This window comes from Pinus tabuliformis, chromosome 3_2 (assembly GCF_031772625.1).
Source record: "Pinus tabuliformis cultivar Carrire ecotype Pingquan chromosome 3_2, CPIR1, whole genome shotgun sequence".
Lineage (NCBI taxonomy): Eukaryota > Viridiplantae > Streptophyta > Pinopsida > Pinales > Pinaceae > Pinus > Pinus tabuliformis.
This window is the reverse complement of record NC_142302.1, coordinates 927,914,840-927,937,262: the sequence shown is the minus strand read 5'-3', so window position 1 is coordinate 927,937,262 and position 22,423 is coordinate 927,914,840. Positions and strand designations below refer to the sequence as shown.

Sequence of the window (22,423 nt, the reverse complement as noted above, 5' to 3'; positions counted from 1 at the left end):
ATCGCGCTGAACCTTGGGTCCGAATTTCAGAGCTTTTCACGCGATATTTGCGGAGATATGATCTGAGGAAGTTGGTCTTTTTGCAAACTCTTGAATTACATTCAAAACAGGTGACCTGGGGAAAATCGTCATAACTTTCTCTCTGGGGATCGGATTGAAATTTCGTAAGAAGGTACAGAAAGAGGACGGACTGTAGTTTCTTGTATGCATTTTTCAGATCCAAAGGTTGAAACAGTGACACGTGGCACTTCATACAATTTCGCTCTTCTGGAAAGGTCTATAATCAGGTCATCTTGGGAGATTGTGCATAACTCTTTCTTAGAGAATCCAATTTGGATCAGACTGGTGGCATTGGAAAGAGGACACAGAGGGCTACTATAGTTCAGAATTTCAGAACTTAAAGATCTGAAAGTACAGAGTTACAGTCGTTTCAAGGTCGAGCTCCTAAAATCAAGAAAAAGCAAGATGAGGAAGTTTGATGGCAAGGATCCGGTAAATTGGATACTTCAGATGGAGCAATATTTTGATCTACATGGTGTACAACTGTTACAAAAGGTATGTATTGCATCTTCATATTTAGAAGCAGATCAATTTTTATGGTATGAAGGGCTTTGTTCTCGTAAAAAACTTGTTACGTGGTCAATTTTCACGAAGGAAATGATAGCACATTATGAGGATACAAAGAGAAACACCACAACAATTGGAAAGAGTAAAAGGGCTTTGCGACATAATGGAAAGCAAAATTATGGAAACCAGGAAGCATACCCCTCACAAATATAAAGATGGAAGTGTTGTTTCTCCCAGCCTTCCACAACCTATAAGGGTTACACCACAACAATTGGAAGAAAAAAGAGAAAAAGGGCTTGTTACAATTGTGATAGCAAATGCACTAAAGGTCATAGGTGTGCTGAGAAGAAATTATTTTACATAGAATATGAAGAGGAGGAAGAAAAGGATCAAGAAACATCAAAAGAAGAGGATATACGCCAGGACACCACCCCAGAGAAAGAAGAAATGAATCAGACCATATCTTGTAAAGCATTGGCAAGAATTATCACTACTCAAACTCTCAAGATAGAATGACATATCAAGAAGAAAAAGATGCAAGAAGTGAAAGATCACATCGAGAAAGAAGAAATGAATCCAACTATATCTTGTAATTTAATGGACGAAATTACCACTCCTCAAACTATCAAGATAGAAGGACACATCAAGAAGAAAAATGTTCAAGAAGTGAAAGATCACATCGAGCATCAAGAAATGAATCCGACCATATCTTGTAAAGGACTGGAAGAAATTACCACTCCTCAAAATATAGAAGGACATATCAAGAAGAAAAAGGTTCAAGCAGAGAAAGATCACATCGAGCATCAACAGCAAGTTCTCCAACTTTTAAAGGATAACGCCACTTCGGTGCAAAATCAAACGAAACAATAGGTAGATCAACATCGTAGTGAAAAATGTTTTGATGTAGGTGATTGGGAATTTTTACTGCTACATCTCAAGCAAGCTATTTATGAGAAGGAAATGTTGGCAATACTACACGCACTTAAAAAATGGCGACCTTACCGAATGGGAAGACTCTTCAAGGATGAGGATGTGGAAGCATTGTTTTGTGCTATTTATATTATCCAACCAGATTGGATAAACGAAGCAAGGGATGAATGGAAGAAGGACGAAGAAGTATGGCCACTTATTCAAAAGTTGCAAAAGATCCCAATTCAAGCAATATTGCCAGAAATTGAAGAGGAAGGAAAAATCATATTGGAAATTGGAGCAGTCACAGAAACAAGAACCCGACAGCTACGAAATCGATCAATTTCAAAGTATCTCATCAAATGGAAGAACTTACCCGCTGAATATTCCACGTGGGAAGATAAGAATTTTATAAAGAAGCATCAAGAACTACTCAAGCGTTGAGGACACCGCTTTTTGAAGGAGAGGGGCATGTTAGGCCCCTATACTACTAGTGTAACCCCTTATTGTTATTAGTATAACCCACTTATTATATTGATGTACCCATGTAGTGCCCATATTGTTACTATTGTGCCCCATAGAAGCCCACTATTGTTATTATTATGCCCTTACATTATTATTGTTATGTCGGCTCTGATTATGTTATAACCCCTTAGACTCCTATCTATAGAAAGGAGGTCTTTTCATTTGTATCATCCAAGAATTGTTCATTTATGTAATGTAAAGGAGGTTGCCCCCTCGAAGAGGCTGAATTCTAAGGCGTTGATCTATCTTTTCTATATTTTCTTGAGCTGGTTTCATAACAGAGTAGCTAGACATTGTTAGAGGGCAGCCCTAAGAGCAGTGTTACTTGGACCAGCAAGAAGGTTGCTAGTGGGTAGATTAGTTGAAGACCTAAGTTCAGTCATTCTTGGAGCAGCAGGAGGATTGATAGAGGCAGATTGGTTAGTTGGAGATGCAAGTTATTCTGAAGTTGCAAAAGTACTTGTGAGCAACAGAAGAGGTGACAAAGGACCTGTCAGGTGTTCAAGGTACATGGACTAAAAGGGCTAAGTCGAGATCTCCTTTGGCAAGTACGTCAAGTGTATCTTGTTCGAGGGCAGTTTGATAGTCATAAGTTGTTGGCATCAAGCCCTAGTTGTTCTTGTATCAGGACTAATTGTAAGGTTCATGATCCCTAGTACAGAAGCCCTATGTTTCTTGTATTAAAGTTATAATATAATAAGTTTTGGTTGAAAATTCTCTTATGTACTACATTGATTCACTCTTGTGCATTTTTCATTTTGCAAAGTGCTTGTGTTGTGGCATTCCAGTGTGTTTGTGACCATGTTCTGGACATAAACCTAATTTTGAAGTGCCAAGGAAAAATCAAAATGGTATCAAAGCTACTTTGAAGGGACAGTGGAATTAGAGTATGCAGAGCGTATAGCTCAAGAGGGAGTTGGTTTCCTTGTTGTTGAAGGACTTATAGCAATGGCGAAGTTGGCAGTTGGTATGAGATATGAGGACAGGTTGGATGGGTTGTCTAACTATAGTCCTTGGAAAGAGAGGATCAAGTTGGTCTTATTGGTGAACAAGATGTGGAAGTTTGTCGACAAAGAGATTAAGAAACCAACAAACCCTAAGGAGTTGGATACAAAGGCAAAGTTCATCATCTTAGATGGTGTCAAAGATCAGATGTTCTGGGAAGAACACTGCCCATGAGATGTGGAAAGCTCTTCAGGATTTGCTTTAGAATAAGAATGAGAATCGGTTGTTGGCATTAAGAGATAGGTTGAGAAGCACCAAGATGTTGGATGATGGTGGAGTATGCTGCCATTGGTGAAATTGTTCCAGCATCTAAGCTGGTGAGGGACTTCTTTAAAGGGTTTTTGCAAGGAATGGAAACCGTTTATCAAAGGGATCATCACTCGAGAAAAGATGATAGATTGGAACAAGTTATGGGAAGACTTCACCCAAGAGGAACTACAAGACAAGGATATTCACAAGAAGAAGAAGTTTGCAAATGATGATGTGGCTCTTGCAGGGAGGATGAAGGGCAAGGCGAAGAAGGACTTGAGCAAGCTGAAGTGTTATACATGTGGTGAATATAGTCATCATGCGATTAAGTGTCTGCAGAAGAATGGAGAAAATGATAGGAGGAATGGTAAGGAAGTAGTTAGGGTTGTTGCATCTTCAGGTGAGTTGGATGACTTCTTAAGAAGTTTCAAGGACTTCGCTCTAGTTTCTCATTTCTTCGAGGGTGCCATCGACAAGACTGCATGGTACGTGGATAGCGGAGCATCAAAGCATATGACAGGTTTGCATGAAGTTTTTGAGACTCTAACTTAATGGGACTCGAAGTTGCACATGGAGGTTGGCAACAAGAGTCAAAAAGCGATTACAGGATCAAGTGTTGTGCCATTCAGGATGGAGTCGGGTGGGTTGTTGCGAGCACAAGATGTACTATGGGTATTGGAGCTCAAATATAGCACGTTGTCTGTCTCAGTGATCGAGGTGAAGGGGTTTGAGGTGATTTTCCAAGCTGGGAAAGCAAAGCTTAGGACCAAATGCTCTAACTTTGTTGGAGCTATCATTGGAGTTAGGGAGCATGGACTATATCGGATGACGGGCAAGCATATAGATTAGGGGAAGAATCAAGTTCCTGAGACTCAGAGGGAGTCAAGTTCGAGCGGGAATATGCAGGTTTAGAGGGAGAATCCGCAACCCAAAAAGAGCACATGCTCTGTGGGCGGTAAGAAAACTTCCATTGGAAAAAAGGAACTATGGAATGGTCTGAAAACATTTCAAGAGAAGAAGCAAGAAGCTCTAGTGGAAGTGACACTACCGAGACTAATGTGGTTCATTCTATAGAGTATGTTGCAGTAGTGAACACTAGAGATTGCGCTAGTGTCATTGATGAAGACGAGATACTTTCGAGTCGTGGAAGTAAATCCCTCGCTAAGAGGGAGTGTTAAAATGTGCGTAGCTTGGGAGGTACTCCCACAAACCCTGGGGTACTAGGTTTGTGTGGAGTTGGTCCACAAAAAAGTGGTTTTGTGGGCAATGTACCCAAGCGGTGGGTATGTACCCAAAGTTATGGTTGCAAGACCAAAAGAAGAAAATGATATTTTATTCATTGGATGCATGAGTGGCACCCTTGAAGGGCTAAGGGACATCAAAGGCTTTGATGATGTGGCAAAAGATGAATGGAAGGAATTTTATCTCATGTTTTAATTGTGTTTAAGCATGAATTGCTTAGGTTAGCTTGAGCATAAGAGGTGGCCCTTGGTGGTTAATGGGCACCACCATGAACACTATAAAAAGGAGGTAAGATTGAGCCATTTGAACCATCCATCCAAGCAAGCATTCTCATGTGAATTCTATTGAAAAGGGAGAGCGAACAATTGAGGTAGCCACAAGCCTTAGAATAATCAAGTAATAAAGCTTACAAGTCATGGGATCAATGAGGCGCTTCAAGGTAGCATGCCCTTCCATAGTGGCCTTTGGAATGTACAAGTGTCTCCAAGCTCAATAGGGGAGGACCCTATTAGTTGGTTTCAACCTCTAAAGGGGTTGGCATGTCCATGGTACATCCTTTAAGTGGTAGGTGGAAAATGATATAATAACGGAATGGAGTGGTGATTAGGGGAATCATCCAGACCACATGTTAAGGTGCAAGGGTAGCTATAATGAGGGAAGCCCACACCTGGGAATATGAATGTGGGAGGGAGCAAATCGTGGTACATGAGTTACCCCGACCTTTGTTTTTCCACCCTTCTTCATATGCCTTTTGCCTTTGATTGATTTTTATTCATAATTGCTCCGGGCTCCAGGGGCTGGAGAGCATGATGTGTAATATGTAGAAGTGGATATCCCCTTGATGTGCGGCAGTTCACTTCCCACCAGGGGTTGGGACAATCATGGGTTCCTTAATGATGGAGGGGGCTCATCTAGGGCCCATACAAACCAAGGAGATGGCCATGGGTAAGGGGTAGAGCTCATGTTTGGCTTTTGCCCACATGCTAGATTTGCGTGTCTGAGCCATCTTTTGCATTTTGTGGTACATTTCCTCTTGAGAGTGGCCAAATTATGCTTTTTATTTTCTTTTTAGCTACATCAACCTTTGGGGCAACGTTCCAAGCCCGACCCAAGGTGTGGACAAAGGGAGCGGGAGGTTAACCCTATGCGGACCCAGTGGGCAGATGCAGACCCAAATGGGAAAAGAGATGAATGGGGCTCATATGAGTGGAAAGAGAATAATGTAGGTGGTGCCAAGGAGTGGGACCACGCAACCAAAATCGGGATTTCCCATGTAGTGCCAGCCCTAAAGCTAATGGTCAATAAAGGAGATCCCACGAGACTAGGATACAAGGGTAACCACAAAATCGGGCAAGGGAGACAAGAATACAGACCCAAACTACTCTTTCCGCTTAATCCCCTAACCAATTCATGCCCAAGAGTACCCATGACAAGTAAGGAAAATTACTCAACTATAACAATGAAAAGCCATACCTTTGGGGTCGAAAGGCCCACCTTCAAACATACATTCATAACAGATGGGCAAGGGATAAAAAGGCAAATTGAGCTATCTAAGGTGGCGAAGAAAATGGCACATCGAGCTATCTGGGGGCTGCAAGGGGTTGTTGGCTGCCAGCTGAGGACCATCTAGGATAAAAATTTCTCCCATATATACTACCAACAAGTGGTGGGTAACACATACTTCTCTTACGTGGTTATGTCATGCTTTGAGCCATATTTCAAATTTGTTATGTCTGCTTGTCGTATTAATTAATCAATGAGTGTACTCCTCCAATCATTTGATATCATGAGTCTTCAAACTTCTAGACCTACTAAGATCACGTTCTTTTACAAACTTATACTTGATCCTCACTGAAAAAGTTCCTTGACAAGAGATTATTGAGAGCAGGAATACTTCAAACAAAAATCGCTGATGATACATACCTCTTTAAGCATGAAATTTATTTCCATGACTAACTCTTCAATTATAGTATCAGTTCAGATTCAGTACGAATAACAAAACTTTATGAGGAGGTACTTCAAACTAAGTTATCAGTCCATACTGAGACATAAGTCCAAAAATCTCCTTTCTTGTACAATGCCTTCTCAGAAATTAGAAGTAAACTTGATACTTGTTGAGAAACCATAATGCATGTAGATTAGGGTGATTTCTCCTACTTAATAATTACTTCTAAGTGGTTGTTGGCTTCTTATTTATTTGATTAGGTTCTTCATGAAGCAATTACCAAAATACAATATATGGAGATCACAAGAGACAAAGAACGCAAGAAATTAGGCTCCAAGCCAAGGCAAAACCGCACAAGGGGGAAAACCCAAGAAAAATCTTCTTATAGAATCAAATCAACGTGAGATATCCAAGACCAAGACAACCACAAAGAACCCAAGTCAGCCTTCATCCAAGTCTCTTCCATCAAATCAAAGTCAACGTTGGTCAAATCTCTGAATTTTGATCATCTCCTAAAAATACTCGCACGTGTGGATAGATTAGAGTAGAAAACAAGACTTTCTTGTTGAGAAATCTATAGGGCTACACTAGGATGATTTCTCTTAATCTTGATAATTGCTTGTGATGTATTTTTACTTTTCTTGATTATTAGCTTCTTCTTTTATTATTTTATGTTCTTCTTATCATCAAACAACAACCTTAAACAAGAAGATAAACAGTACACAAGAACACAGAATGTAGGACCTGGGCCAAAACCTCTCCACTTGAGAGGAAAACCCACGAATCTCTTCTCTTCTTATAGATTCTTCAAATGGCGAATTCCAAGACCTCTAGACCAAGACCATTACCCTTCCAAGACCAAGCCAAACCTTCTTGATGATGTGCTTCTTCTATCCAAGTCAAACCCAGTCAAATTTGTTCCAGCTGCACAACTTCGACCCCCAGCTACAAAATTTCGATCTCCACTGTAGGTCTGAAATTTTTGGCCCCTACAACAAATAATACTTCCACACATGTGAGAAATTTCAGGTTTCTAAGGCTTCCATATTTATGAAGACTGAACCTAGTTACACATTTCAACACTCGCCCTTAACTAGGGACGTGTTCATAATGGTACATGGACATTCTCAAACTAAAGAGATCTCATAAGAAGAGTTGGATTGGTAAGCCATCTCATAAGCTATCATTTCAGCTTATCTTTTAGCATCATATCAGCCAGCATTGTCACGTAGCAAGGCCTTGACTAACAGCTCTATCTCTCCACAAGATCAGAGCACAATGCTGGTGAGACCAATGACTGACAGACACCATCATCATTGTCTCTCAAGGCAAACACCCCACTCGGGTGTTCACAAGGTATGTCCTTTTAGGACAATTCCTATCTTGGAATAACACATCCTCAAGGAATTTCCTCTTCGACTACTCTTACTAATTGGATGCCCTACTTCATCCTCAAAGAGTATCAGAAACCAGATGCTTACCCAATCCTCCATTCTTTCTTCATGAAGTGAAGACAAGAATGATGTGTCTATCTCTCCCTCTCAACTAGGGAAGATATATCAACCAATCCAAGCTTGTCTCTCAAATACACAAGCTTCTTATTAGGAAGAGATTTTGTCAAGATGTCAACTACTTGCTCATCGGTAGAGATATACTGTAGCTGCAACATTCCATCTTGCATCAACTTTCGTATGTAATGATACTTGTTATTTATGTGCTTTGCGAAACCACAAAGAAGCCCAAGCGGACCCAAGCAAGGGCTAGGGTTTTTCAGGTGAAACTTCAAACAAGAGACCTAGTCCAAGCAAGGGAAGAGAAAAGAGTCAAAGAAATTGGATTTCACTAGAGTTTTTAATGCAATGACTGTTGATCAAGCCACTAACCAAGGAAACCTAGGGCTAGGAACAAAATTGGAGCTAGGGCTTGGGATAATTCCAATTCTAACCATGTGAAATTCTTCAAAATTTGTGAGGGCCTAGAGGACGCCCCAACATAGTTGTGGCCCAACTTGCTCTTGAAACGGATGGTTGCGATGGATTTCGTGTGATGCCCTAGGAGACATGAGGGTTAGGGCTTAGAGAAAGAGAAAGAGGAAGGTGAAAAGATTTCCATTGAAGTGATCACCAAGGATTAGACCAGTGCCTAGTCTATTGGGAGAATGGAGTCAATGAGATTTCAACCTTTGGAGTATCTTTTACCCAATCAAGGAGTTCCCCAACAACTTCATATAGCCCTAAAGGCAACAACTAGGTTACCAAAGAAATTTACACTTCTTATTGTTGCAATTTGATGACTTATCAAGGCAATTATATAGATAATATACCCCTAGGAACATTCATTCACTATACTAGACATGTAACATATGCAAAACCCTCACAAAATCAAATTCACACTTTAATTAGGGCAAAAACATAGATTCCATGAGTGAAAATTCCATACATTATACATGTGACATGAAATAGAGAAATATACCATGAAAAAACACTTACAAGTATAGTGAATATATCCAATCATCAAAGAGAGACAAAATCGAAGCTCCAAGGCCAAGACAAGATTTCCAAATGTCAAAATGCATCAAAGATTATCCAATTCGTCCTCCAATAGCTATAGCAAAATTCTAGAAGAAATAAAGATCCAAATCCAAGTGATGATGAGAAGAGAATGAGCCTCTCATCAATTTATATCATCCTCTAAGGGTTTGATTTGCCTAATTAGGCCTAATGATGCCCCAACTAATAAAATAATGTACAAAATAACATTACTTGGTGACAAGCCCACCAAGATAGCTCCATAACATGAAAATAAGCCTCTCAAGAGGGCTAAAATGATAGATACAATAGGTCGAAGGGCCATTGAAAGGCCTAGTGGAGTCCAATATGTGCCAAAATGAGTGGATGGGCTCCAAACATAGTGATAAAGGAGGTGACCCCTTAGTCTCCAAGCAAATGACCTGTGGTGCTCCCAAGTGGCTGTGGGAGCACAAAAATATCCTCATGGATCTCCAAGTGGATCGAACAAGCATATATCCCATCTGTAAGGGATGGAATAATGATGCAAGCCCTCCCTTTATCTCCCATGGCAAGACTTGATCTGGGCCCTGGATCAGCTGCCAAGTATGTGGTGCAAGAGTGTAGTAAGCTAGGCAAGGTGGTCTAGATGCATCATCATCATCAAAGATCTCCTAGTGGATCAAACAAGCCTATATCCCATCTATAAGGGATGGAAGAATGATGCAAGCCCTCCCTTTATCTCCCATGGCAAGACACAACCTCATCTGGGCCCTGGATCAGCTGCCAAGTATGTGGTGCAAGAGTGTAGTAAGCTAGGCAAGGTGGTCTAGATGCATCATCATCATCAAATAGGTGGAGCATGAGTGAGAAATGGATGGCACTAAAGAATCCCATGATGTGGTAATCTGATCTCTGTTATAGTGGAGGCCCATGGCTCTCAATGCTCACCCTACAAATGCCAATATGACCCTTTGGAGGGCTTGAACCCCGTGTAGGGAGACCGAACCCAAGATGAAGACCCACCTGCAATCATGTATAAGATCCAAAGCATCTCCTCACCTTCCAGTACAACCTATGTTGCAGGAAACATGGGGGGGGGCCCATTTCCGGCTGGAATCTGGGACGAAACGCGGGAATGCGTTTGGTACGGCCAGGAAACGTGTTTCCGGCTGTACTGCCACGTTTCCCGAAACGGAAACGTGGCAGTACGGCCGAAAACACGTTTCCCGGCCGTACAGCACGCGTTTCCCAATTGAATTGTGTTTTTTTTATTTTTATTTTTTTCAAATTTGTTTTTTAATTTTCTAGATGGGTGTCTAAAGTTATAAAAGTGAATTTTTGCCCTAGTGTTGATATGTAGTTCATGGTAATGTTAAATTCTTAAAGTAAAAGTGATATTCTCCTTTATTTTTCATTTTCATCCTTTTACTTAAATTTTTAACATTACCATGAAATGACTCAGGATGTTTGAGAGTGGTTTCGCCCTCATTGGATTTCATATGGAGAAAGTAGAATTTTAGATCTCACTCAAAATCCAGCAGGCTTATTTGTTTTTCAGGATTTCAGGATTGGGGGGATTGCAATGTTTCCATTGGATTTTATCATGTAATAGGGTATGGAACTTGTATTTAATCAAGAAAACCAAGCCCTCTATGCAGGGGAAACTCCCAATAATCAAGATCATGTAGGGTACTAGGGTATGAAACGTGTATTTAATCAAGAGCACTAAGGTCGTTCGACTATGTAGGAGGAGACTCCCAATACAACAATGGTCCTTCTAAAGAATGGGATGTGGGTGCAGAAAATCCTGATTTGGATCTCTCTCTTGCAGCCTTATAGTCTTTATTGTACTTTCAGCCTCATATATTAATATAAATAAAGGCTGATTTTGAGATTTGGATATCTAATAAAGGTTGCTTTTGGATATTCCGATATTTTTATTTTCATTATGTGATCATTCATGAGTAAATGTGATGTAAATTAAATCTTAATGTTTAGTGTAATAAATTATAATGTATCATTTATGCTTTATGATTGCACACACACACACACACACACACATATATATATATTTAAATATTTTCTATATATATATATATATATATATATATTCGCGTTTCCCCGTTTCCAAAATTTGGGGAGGTCGCGTTTCGTATCGCTTCCCGTTTCGGAAACTCGTACCCGTTTCCCCGTTTCGTGCAACTTAGAGTACAACAAATCACCAGTATAATTGAGTAAATGAGCTTACAAACCATGGAACCAAGTGAACACTTCATAGTGGCATGCCCTTCCATAATGGGTTTTAGAATGTACAAGTGTCTCCAAGTTCAAGAAGGAGGTTAATCAAGGACCCTATTAGGTGGTTTAAACCTCTAAAGGAGTGACAAGTCCATGGTACATCCCTCAAGTGGCTAGTGTCATGTGATATAATGATGGAACGAAGTGGGGCATCAAGGGAAGGCTCCAAACCACATACCACAATACAAAGGTAGCTATGAAAATGGAAGTCCACACTTGGGTATATAGATGTAGGAGGGAACAATCGTCGTACATGAGTTACCCCGACCTTTGTTTTTCCACCCTTCTTCATATCCCTTTTGCCTTTTATTGATTTTTATTTTTATAACTGCTCGGGGCCCCAAGGAATAAGAACATGATGTGTGAGATATAGCAGTGAATAACCCCTTTAGGTTGGGCAGCGAATAATCCCTTTAGGTTGAGTCATTCATCGCCCACCAAGGGTTGGGACAATCATGAGTTCCTTAATGATGCAGGGGGCCAATATAGGGGGCCCTAGGAACCAAGGCGATGGCCATAATGATGGAGGGTAGAGCTCATGTTGGCTTTTGCCCACGTCCTATATTTGTATGTCCCGACCATCTTTTGCATTTTATGGTACATTTCCTTTTTAAGAGTGGCCAAATTATGCTTTTATCTTTCTTTTCAGTTGCATCAACCTCTGAGGCATCGTTCTAGGCCCGACCCAAAGTGTGGGCAAGGGGAGGGGGAGGCTAGCTCCTTGTGGACCCAATGGACAAATGTGGACCCGGATGGGAAATATATGAAAAGGAGTTATAATGAGCAGAGGGTTGTGACGTATGTGGAGTCGAGAAGCGGAACCATGCAACCAAAATTGGGAATTTCCCATGTAGTGCAACTCCTAAAGCTAGTAGCCAATACAGGAGAACCCACGGGATTAGGATACAAGGCTAACCACCAAGTTGGACAAAGGGTACAAGAATACAAACCAAGCCAATTCTTTCTGCCAAATCCCCCCACTAATCCATGCCCAAAAGTGTCCATGATAAGTAAACAAAAATACCCAACCACATAATGAAAAGCCATACCTTCAGGCTTGGAAGGCTCACCTTCAAACATACAATCATGATAGATGTGCGAGGGAGAATAATGGCTAGCTCAAGTGGCAGAGATGGTGGTATCTGATGGCTGCAAGAGGCTGCTGGTTGCTAGATGAGGACCATATAGGAGAAAAATTTCTCCTATGGGTGTCACCCAAATGTGATGGGTAACATACATAATTCGAAAATATCATTAGTTAAAGAAAGAATTTTTTACAAAACACTTGCGGAACTCCGGTTGGGGGAACTAAACAATTCAAGAATAAATACAACCAAAAAAGAGAATGGTATCTCCAAAGTGAAAGGAGAACAGGAATACTAGAGAGAAATGAATATCAAGAAAAGAACACCCTTTACAACATTGATAGTCATATTAAAAAGGAAGAACCTTTGACACCTTACTAATTAAAACAATAAGATATTGATAGGCAAAAAGAAAAAAATCAAAAGAATATTACCATTATCGATGGAGCAAAAACAAAACATAATAGTGGTGATCGGAGAAACACATCAAAAACCAATCAATTTTCCCCTGAAATAATGATTTAAATAAAATAGAGCAATATGCCTCAAACAAAATCTTGTTATAAACAACTCTCGTTAGAAAATGAATCTTAATCTCATTAATAAAAAGGCTTGACTCGTATCAGACAATAAAGAACCACTTGCCATCAAAATATCTAACACTGAAAATATAACACCTTAATCTTACCGAAGACCTAACCCCGACCGTCTGCGACTCGAGAGAACAGGATGGCTAGGTTTCCTGCAACCCTCAGCGCCGCCGACACAAGGAACTACATCGAAGGGGCAGCGAACGCAGGGAATCCCTGCACGAAATTGCGTGGTAGAACAATCGATCCGACTTCACCGTCATGGATCTGGCTTACCTCTGCAAATGATCGGCCCTCGGTGACAGATCAAGCCTCCTCCAGGTCTCGGACGAGCTCCCAACATCTGTTCCAGGGGTTTTCACACAGTGCGCCGATTTCTTTTAATACAACAGGGCATGGCACGGTCGGAGTAGCCCACCACCGCCCAGATCTGCAATCAAAAACGCAGTATCAACTCGAATTTGAGCCTTTAACTCAGCATAAGGGCACGAAGGAAGCGATCTGGCCGGAAGTAACCGCGGGTGAAGGAGGCAAACAGAAGGGGGCACCTCTACAACCGATTGGGACAAGGAGGGGAGGCACAGTCCTGATGCCTGAGAACTTTCCTGCGCATGGCGGCTCAGATCTGATACCAGAATTACTGCGGCTGCATCTGGAGCCACTATGGATGCATCTGGGGAAAAAAAGAAAGCCCTTATACGCGGAAGGTAGACATACAAACCCTAGAACCAACATCGATTCGCCAGATCCGGAGAACAAACATGCAAATCGGGGCTTGGTTAAGGCTGATCCGTCAGATCTGAAACAAATATTCATCAGATCGGTAGAAGGCAGACACTATTGTGTACAAATCAAGGAAGGGATGGATGTTCTGGAGTTAAAAAAGCAGATCCAGACCAAACTGGGAATTCCGGTAACATGTCAAAATCTTTTATTCTCAGGACTCTGCATGCAGGACCAACACACTCTCCAGCACTATGGAGTTGTTAAAGATTCAACCATCATCCTCAATCTGAGACTTCGAGGCGGCTGCAAGGGAACCAGCTCAAAGAATTCAGGCTCTTTCCGTGATGCAGTCAAAGGAAAGGAACCAATGCAACACAGATCAGCACCCACACCAGAGCTTCCAGGGCCATACATTGTGGAACAGAGGCCAGAATCACCTATGATTACAGTATCATTGCCGGAGGTAACAGATCTATACACAGATTTAATTCAAAATGCTGTTATATGCAGATTCAACGGTTATTGGCCCAAAGCCGATGCACTGCATCAATGGGTATATGCTTCATGGACACCCAAATGTGAAATATATCTATGCCCTAAAGGATTCTTCATAGTCAGATTTAGCACAGAACTGGAACGGGACAATACCATTAATCAGGGGCCTTGGTTTTGGGGCAATGCTGGTCTATTTATCACCCCCTGGTTCCCGGACTTTGATGCCAATACCATGGTAGTATCGACGATGCCAGTTTGGGTGAGGCTACATAACCTCCCACTGCATTTCTGGCATCGAAAAGCATTAACAGCCATTGGGAATTCCTTAGGGAAACACCTTAAAATAGATGAGGACAGAGCCAACCGGGGAATTTTCACATATGCCAGAATATGTGTAGAGGTGGATTTAAGTCAAGGACTCCCAGATCACGTCACATTGAATTTTAATAATTCACTGTGGACGCAGCAACTTGATTACGAGAACACGGCATTCAGATGCCGAGGCTGCCTGCAGACAGGGCACCTTCAATATGCATGTCCACTGTCTAGTAAGGAGCCCAAAGGGAACAAGAAACAACAGAAAAAACCAAAAGGTTGGCAGAACACCGAACCACTGGAGGAGGAGGCACTGAACACGGATCCCTTGGACGTACAAAGCAAGCAGGAAAAAATGCAGGAGGAGAACACCGAAGGACCCAAATTGGAGCCAAATAACTTGGGACGGCAGCAAGAATTACAGCTGGAAATAAGCGGGGCCAAACGAGCACATAGCTCCGAAGGATCGGACTCAGATAAGGAACAACTGGTGTACACAGAGGAAAACCAACTTGCCATAATTGTCCCCACTCCAAATGCTGGAGTCTGGCGTAAAGTAGAGAAGAAAAAAGGAAGGAAAACATAGGCCCGTAGATATTCTATTATTTCTGCTGTATTCCTGTCATTACAGGAACAGTTTTTGCTCCTTTGTGGTTTGATTTCTGTTTTGCTGCCTGTTTTTACAGGTACAGCCATATGCATATGCTTCCAGCATGAATAAAATTACGATTTTTTCCTAGGGGAAAAAAAAAACACCTTAATCTTACCCAAACATATGTACTATGGCTGTGACAGAATAGTAATAGAGGACCTCAACTCCTATGCTTCAAGGAGAAAGCATCTCACGAGAATCTGAAAGCTAATATCATCTAAACAGAGTACCAATTACTAAATAATACAATCAAAATATCTAACACTTCAAATCTAACACGTTAATCATACCCCAACATATGTACTATGGCTGTGAAAGAGTAGCGCAATAGAAGACGTCAACTCCACCCATGCTTCAAGGGGAAAACATCTCAAGAGGGTCTGAAATCTAAATCATCGAAACAGAATGTCACTTATTAAATAATAATATTATTAAAAAGACCTGAGCCATGAATATCAGATAAAGAGCAATCCTGACATTATAAATACCTCGACTTATTGTATTAAATACTTTTGGATCAACTTACTACTAAGTCTTTAGGCTACTACGATGTTTTAGTGCATGAGCATCATCCTCTCTAAGGGATACGATATGCCATCTCTAATTGGACATGCAACTTAATTCCTTGTAAGTTTTAAACAATCTGCTTGGTCTCTCATGGTATTTAAGCAAGGAAGTTTAAGCGTAACAAGCTCACATGAAAGGAATAAAGAACCTACCATCAGAAAAAGTACATACTGATCTTTACATTATAGAGACCAATTATGAAAACCATTGGATCTGTTGGTACGAAAATGAATTTTTGTTAAAGCACAGTCCAAGAAGCATAAGATAATAAAAAAGCATTTAATGACTTAAATTCAGCAACGTAATACATCAACACATATTCCACATGAGAAGAAACAGTGTTTGCTGTGGAGCAAATTAAAATATCTCTACCATTTGAGAAATCCGAGTCTTATCTGAAAGCAAAAAATCTCATATTACCATTGCCTATTTTCAAATACATTCAAAGCAATAACGGAACTCTGGCATAAAGTTGTCATATGTTGAAAATGTAAATGCAATAGAAGAAATGAATATAAACCATAGGCAGCCCACCTCCAAAATGATCAAGTTTGGTATCATCATCCAGAGGTGCCTCCTTATTGAAGTCAAATCGTTCCCACTCTTCACTCATGCCCTTCGAAGAATCCTTCACAACTGCAAGAGTCCAAATTTATTTTAACTTACAATATACTTAATGTTTACCGGGACCAGAGTAAATGCATACAACTCTAGTCCCATTCACCCATAACATGTTAGAAAGTATGCAGCTTGCTCTTTTCTATTTATTAGTTTTACAGCCCATAAATCTTGTATATTTATGTTTATTTATTGATACCCACAAAATATATGCATTTATGTATGTGTATACACATGCATATGGTGTGTGTGCATGCACAAACACATAGGGAGAGAAAAATTATACAGAAGCAAGAACATAATAAAACTAGTTTAAACCTGTAACACATCACACAACGTATACTGCAATTGAACCAGGATAGATAACTGCCCCCCCTCCTACACACACCCCCTCTCCCCAACCCACTGTAAGCTGTTATAGCAACTGTGGTCAATGAGATAATTTGAAATCCAAAACAGCCCCTTGTAGCCATACCATCTTCTGGCAACCCAATATATCGAGAACTACATACAAAACTTGGGTCACTTCCATGAAGCATGTGACCCCCCTGTAATGGTGACTTTTCCCCACAAGAGGTAACTGCGAACAATAGATGGCATAGTAAGTTAGTTACCACCTGGGCAGAAGGATAAAGAATGAATTTCAGAATGCCAGTGAAATATTTTGATCTTCCCAAGCACAAAAGCTGACTGTTGAGTCGGTGATGAAGTACTTCCAGAGTGTCATCATAATCACCAGTAAATGTGGTCTTTTGACAAAACATATAGCCAGAAAGATGCTGCATAGGCACAAGGGGTAAAACACTCCTACAAACATGGAATATTCAGGCAACCAAAAATTCAGCAGTCTACTCTTATAAGAAGAAAAGGCAACAGTCAATTGGATCTAGCCCAGACAGTTGTCAGAAAAGGATTGTTATTCTCCCCACCTAGGATCAATTCTGGTAAGTGAAATGCTGAGCTCTTAACAAGTATATTTGTTGTATCAGCCTTGGGCCATGAAAAATCCAGTTTATCTTGGGTAACATCCTCAGAACGAAAAGAAGTGCTAGATGGGTTTGTTGGACATTGGATAAACCAACGCTCCCCGTATGTTTTGCGACATGAACTAACTGCCTCTTGTGGATTCTTATCTCTGGTGATTGGATCATTGACTAACACCTACGGGTTTTGGTCTAACGGCAATCATGATTCCCAACAAGTGGTATTAGAGCGTAGGTCACGAGTTCGATACACACCCGGCTCGCGTTGGGGGAAGATTGTTGGAAATTGGATAAACCAACGCTCCCCGTGTGTTTCGTGACATAGACTAACCGCCTCTCGTGGATTCTTATCTCTGGCAATGCAATCGTTGACTAACCCCTGCGGGTTTTGGTACAACGGCAATCGTGATTCCCAACAGAGTTTTCCTAGGATGTGTATTTCAAATAATAATAATAATAAAAAGAGAGAAGAAATGTCAACATCAAGTTCTGATAATAAAAACAACACTAACATGGCCTATCCATCTATAAAATGGAACTCACCATGAAAGAAATTATTTTATGCATTCCAAAGAATAAAAGTTGCTGATTTTAATCAAATAATAGCAACCATCACATGATTTGATTATCAGTGTTATCATACTTTTCAAATCCACTAAACATCAGATGATAAAAAAAATACAACCAGAAAAAAAAAATTTAAATAATATGATCTTAGTATGAAGACTATCCTATAGCAGAAAATTGCAGGACGAACAAAAAAAAGAATATTACCAGTCTCTGACAGCTGCAGCCTAATCTTTGCTTTTACCCTTTCCACTGGATTCTGCACAGCATCATAAAAACAATTACAGCACTGAATTATGCTTTCAAAATATGCCCACAGAAATGTCGATAGAATAAACTAACAACCATGGACCATTGAAGCCACATGGATCAACTACAACATACATAAACAAAAAGAATAATTTCCTTCCTAACAATTAATCACTGTGGCAGATCATCCCCCACCAACTTCATTGGCCCTTCTAAGAGGACTGTAGATCAACATAATGTTTCAGGGGCTCCAGAAGAGGGCAACAAGCTCCATACATGGCTTCCATATTGACAGAGACATTCTCCTGGTGTTATTATTGACATTTCAAATGATGGTATTATAAACAATTTATAACACAGGAGATCAGAGCTAAAAAACCAGAAAACAACGAAAAGATCGGGCAGCCATAGAAAATTTCATGGTTAGCACTGAAAACATACTTCAGTAACGTCTGCATATCTTTATTTTTTTGGCTGCTAATACATCACATAGGTTTGGCTGCTAAGACTCAATTACCACAATTTTCCACTATTCTTCAAAGACCTTACCGGTTGCATTCTGCTAAATTGCACTTGGTGGAAAGTGACCAGTATCAACTGGCTGAGTTCTATACAATTAGGTCAATACAACTATCCAATGAAAAGATCGAAAGTCAAAAGCTCCATTCATAGCACAGTCAGATGGTCAGTCATATTACATGCAAAGTGATATGATGGAGTCATGGACTGGGAAGTAACACTCCACCAAAAAATTTACCAGCGAGACAAAATCAATGCTGTAGAAACCCCAAAAAAGATATATATATATAGTTACACAAATAGACACAAAATTTAGAACATAAAAAAGCAGTGATTACATAACCCTTGAAACAATTATGGAACTCCAAAGTTACACATAAGGAAAGCCAGACGTACATTTTCTCTTTATATACATATATCAAATTTAAAATGAAGATATGGCATAAAATAGTAAGAAATCAACATCAGTAAATATAAAAAATTCTATCATGGAGTTGGAAGCTGCAAGGATAGATTACAAGCTTGAGTTATGACATGAAGTTATGAGTTTTGAGATATGGACTTGGTCAATGGCTATGAGGTTTGATGACGTCTGCCAAACCTCAAAAAAACTTTTCGGTTCACCAAATTTAGAACCTCAAGGTTGAAGTTCAGCAAATCTTGTGACATAGATCACCAATGGAAATCTTCTAATCATGAAGAATTTCAACCCCCACTCCAGTTATTAGTTTTCCTTATCACTCCATGCATTTAGTTTTAAATCCAAGCATAATAAAAATTTTAATGAAATGACAATATTTTCTGAAAACACAAATTTAGAGATTTCACAACTGCTGAAAATGCAAAAATAAAACACAGCAAAATTATGACAGCCACAAACAGATAATAACACAGTGATTTTTGGTCAATGTAAACCTAGAAAAACCCCCCTACAACTCTTGGGGAAAACCAGTTTGAGAGCTCTTCTTATTTCTGAAAATGTTTTTACAGAGAAACTGAAATACATGGTGAAAATTCCAACAACCACAAATTACAACTTATCTCGATTTTCATGCTTGAACTCCGCCTCGAAAATCGTGTCAATCAGCAAACTACCAAAACAGAAATTTTTCCAGCAATAAAACAACATTAAATGTTGTACGGCCTGCTTTGAAAATCATGCCCAGAACACGTTGTGTGGACTGTACGGATTTCAGTAGTACGACTGCCTTGAAAATCGTGCCCAAAACCTGCATCGAAATTCATGCCCTTGCTGTTGTCCCTCTTCCTCGATTTCTGTGCCTTTCTCCAATTGTACGGTTTTGCCTTGGGATGCATGCCAATAAATATTGCTGCCCAGATTTGTAGAAATGTCTTCTTGCTGCTCCCCTTCACTTCCTCACTACTCAAAAATTTTCTCCTTGCTCACTCTTCTCTTTCTTTCAAATGCTCATGAAAGAATGAATTGATCTTTTTCTCCTCTTCTCCTTTTACTCTCTATATGACCTTTTGGGTTACCCTAAGATCTGATGGCTGAGATTCATTTAGATCTAGGGATGAGAATAAATGTGCATTTAATTCTCACTTTCTATTTTTTAACTCACCCACTTGGCCTTTTATTTCCATAGTCACTTTTTTCACTTTCTAATTCTTCATTGACTTTAATAGTCACCTTTAAATTAGAATGTAACTTTACCACTTATAAAGTCACTTTTAAATTAAATTGATTTTACCACTTATAAAGTCACTTTAGGAGAAAAGTACAAATAAATTTGGACACTTTTTCCTAGGCCAAAGATCAAAGCCATAGGGAACCACTTGTCCTCTGGTACCCAAATTTTAACACTCCCTCTTACCGAGGAAAGTGTTCCTCACCACTCCCATCTTGACTCTAAAGTAGACATGCTTGCTCCATGGTAAGGCTTTGGTGAAAATGTCCACTACCAGCTCATTTGTGGAAATGTGCTCAAGCTTGACATCTCCCTTTTGGACATAGTCTCTAATGAAGTGATACTTGATCTCAATATGCTTTGACCTGTCATGAAAAATTGGATTCTCCATGAGTTTTATGCAACTCTGATTATCACAGTAAATTACTAAAGGTCTCAATGCCTGACCAAATAGACCAAACAAAATCTTGTGAAGCCATATGGCCTCACAACTAGCCAAACTAGCAGCCATATACTCTGCCTCAGCTGAGCTCAATGCAATTGACTGTTGTTTCTGGCTGATCCACGACACAATTGTCGAACCCAACCCAAAACAGCACCTGGAAGTACTCTTCCTATCTAAAGCACGACCTGCCCAATTTGAATCCGTGTAATGCACCTAGAAGTATTCTTCCTATCTGAAGCACAAGCTGCCCAATCTAAATCTGTGTACCCTGTCAATCTCACTCCATCACCTTGTCTATAATCCAGACCAAAATCCATAGTCCCCTGCAAGTAATGAAGAATGTGTTTTGTCTGGGCTCACACATGAACTGACTCATAGTGTTAACTGCAAAAGATATATCTGGTTGAGTGTTGACCAAATACATCAATTTACCAATCAGCTGTCTGTATAGAGTAAGATCCACCAACTCGAAATCAGAAGCGTGAAGCTTCTTCCAGATGGTGATCATAGGTGTAGACATGGGTTTGCAGTCCTCCATGTGAAATTTGCTAAGAATATCCACAATGTACTTCCCTTGTCCCAAGAAGAAATGCCCCTCCTCCTGCCGCACCTCCAATCCCATAAAATAATGCATCAAGCCGATATCCTTCATCTCAAACTCTGAAGCAAGATCTCTCTTGCAGCCCTCAATGAGTCTCTCTGCACCAGTGATGATCAAGTCATCAACATACAACACCAGAATGAGAGGCTCCTCACCACCATAATGAAGTACAGGTTCGGATCAACCTCACTCTTTGTGAAACCCAACTGCTACAAGTATGTATCAATCCTCGAGTACCAAGCTCTAGGAGCTTGCTTCAGGCCATAGAGTGCCTTTTTCAATCTGCATACATGGGACTCCTTCCCATGCACCTCAAAGCCCTACGGCTGCTCAATATAAACCTCCTCCTAAATGAAGCCATTGAGAAATGCGGTCTTCACATCCATCTGGTGGATCTTCCAACCCATCTCTGCTGCAATCGATATAATGGAGTGAATAGATGTATACCGAGCTACGGGAGCGAAGGTCTCCTCATAGTCAACTCCCTCTACCTGTGAGAACCCTCTCACCACAAATCGAGCCTTGAACTTCTTGATGTTGCCATCTGCAGCATGCTTTATCTTGTAGAGCCATCTAGAAGTAACAATTTATTTACTTTCAGGCCTCGGCACTACCTCCCAAACATCGTTCTTCATAATAGAAGAATACTCCTCTATCATGGCCTCTCTCCAAACCTCCTGGCTAGCTACCTCCTCATAACTAGAAGGCTTGGAGTCAATAATGCTTGTTACCAATGCCATGTAACTACAGAACCGCTCAGGTGGTTTACTCTCTCTAACTTATCTCTTTGGCCCAGCAACTAATGTGGCCTCACGCAAGGTATCTTGAAGCCACTTGAGCTTCCTCTTCCCTGAGCATACTTCTCCCACCGGAGTGAAAGAATCCTCATCATCATCAGAAGCCTAAACTCCTGAAGACCTGCCAACTGACCTCATGCCTGAATCTGTGCCTATAGATGCTGAAGTACCATGCGAACTGTCCATTAGTGGACTACCCTGTGAACTGCTCTGCGGACTGCCCTGCATGCTACCCGAAGAACCACCCACCTGACTCTGAGAACCACTGCTCACTGATGGACCTAACACTGTAATCGATGTACCTCCTGATCCCTA

The 22,423-nt window shown here is 40.5% G+C and overlaps 1 protein-coding gene across 3 annotated transcripts in view; it reads right to left on the bottom strand.

Moving 5' to 3' along the window:
- LOC149183680 (serine/arginine-rich splicing factor) overlaps nucleotides 1–22,423 on the bottom strand; it is a 192,047-nt gene that overhangs the window by 65,614 nt on the left and 104,010 nt on the right. For 2 of the 3 annotated variants that reach the window (XM_089417213.1, XM_089417214.1), the window contains exons 3-4: nucleotides 18,056–18,137; nucleotides 16,215–16,316 (exon numbers count right to left, since the gene is read on the bottom strand). In XM_089417213.1, the coding sequence (XP_089273339.1) occupies nucleotides 16,215–16,316; nucleotides 18,056–18,137 (184 nt within the window). The remainder of the gene's footprint in view (nucleotides 1–16,214; nucleotides 16,317–18,055; nucleotides 18,138–22,423) is intronic. The other variant, XM_089417215.1, reaches the window with a different exon arrangement.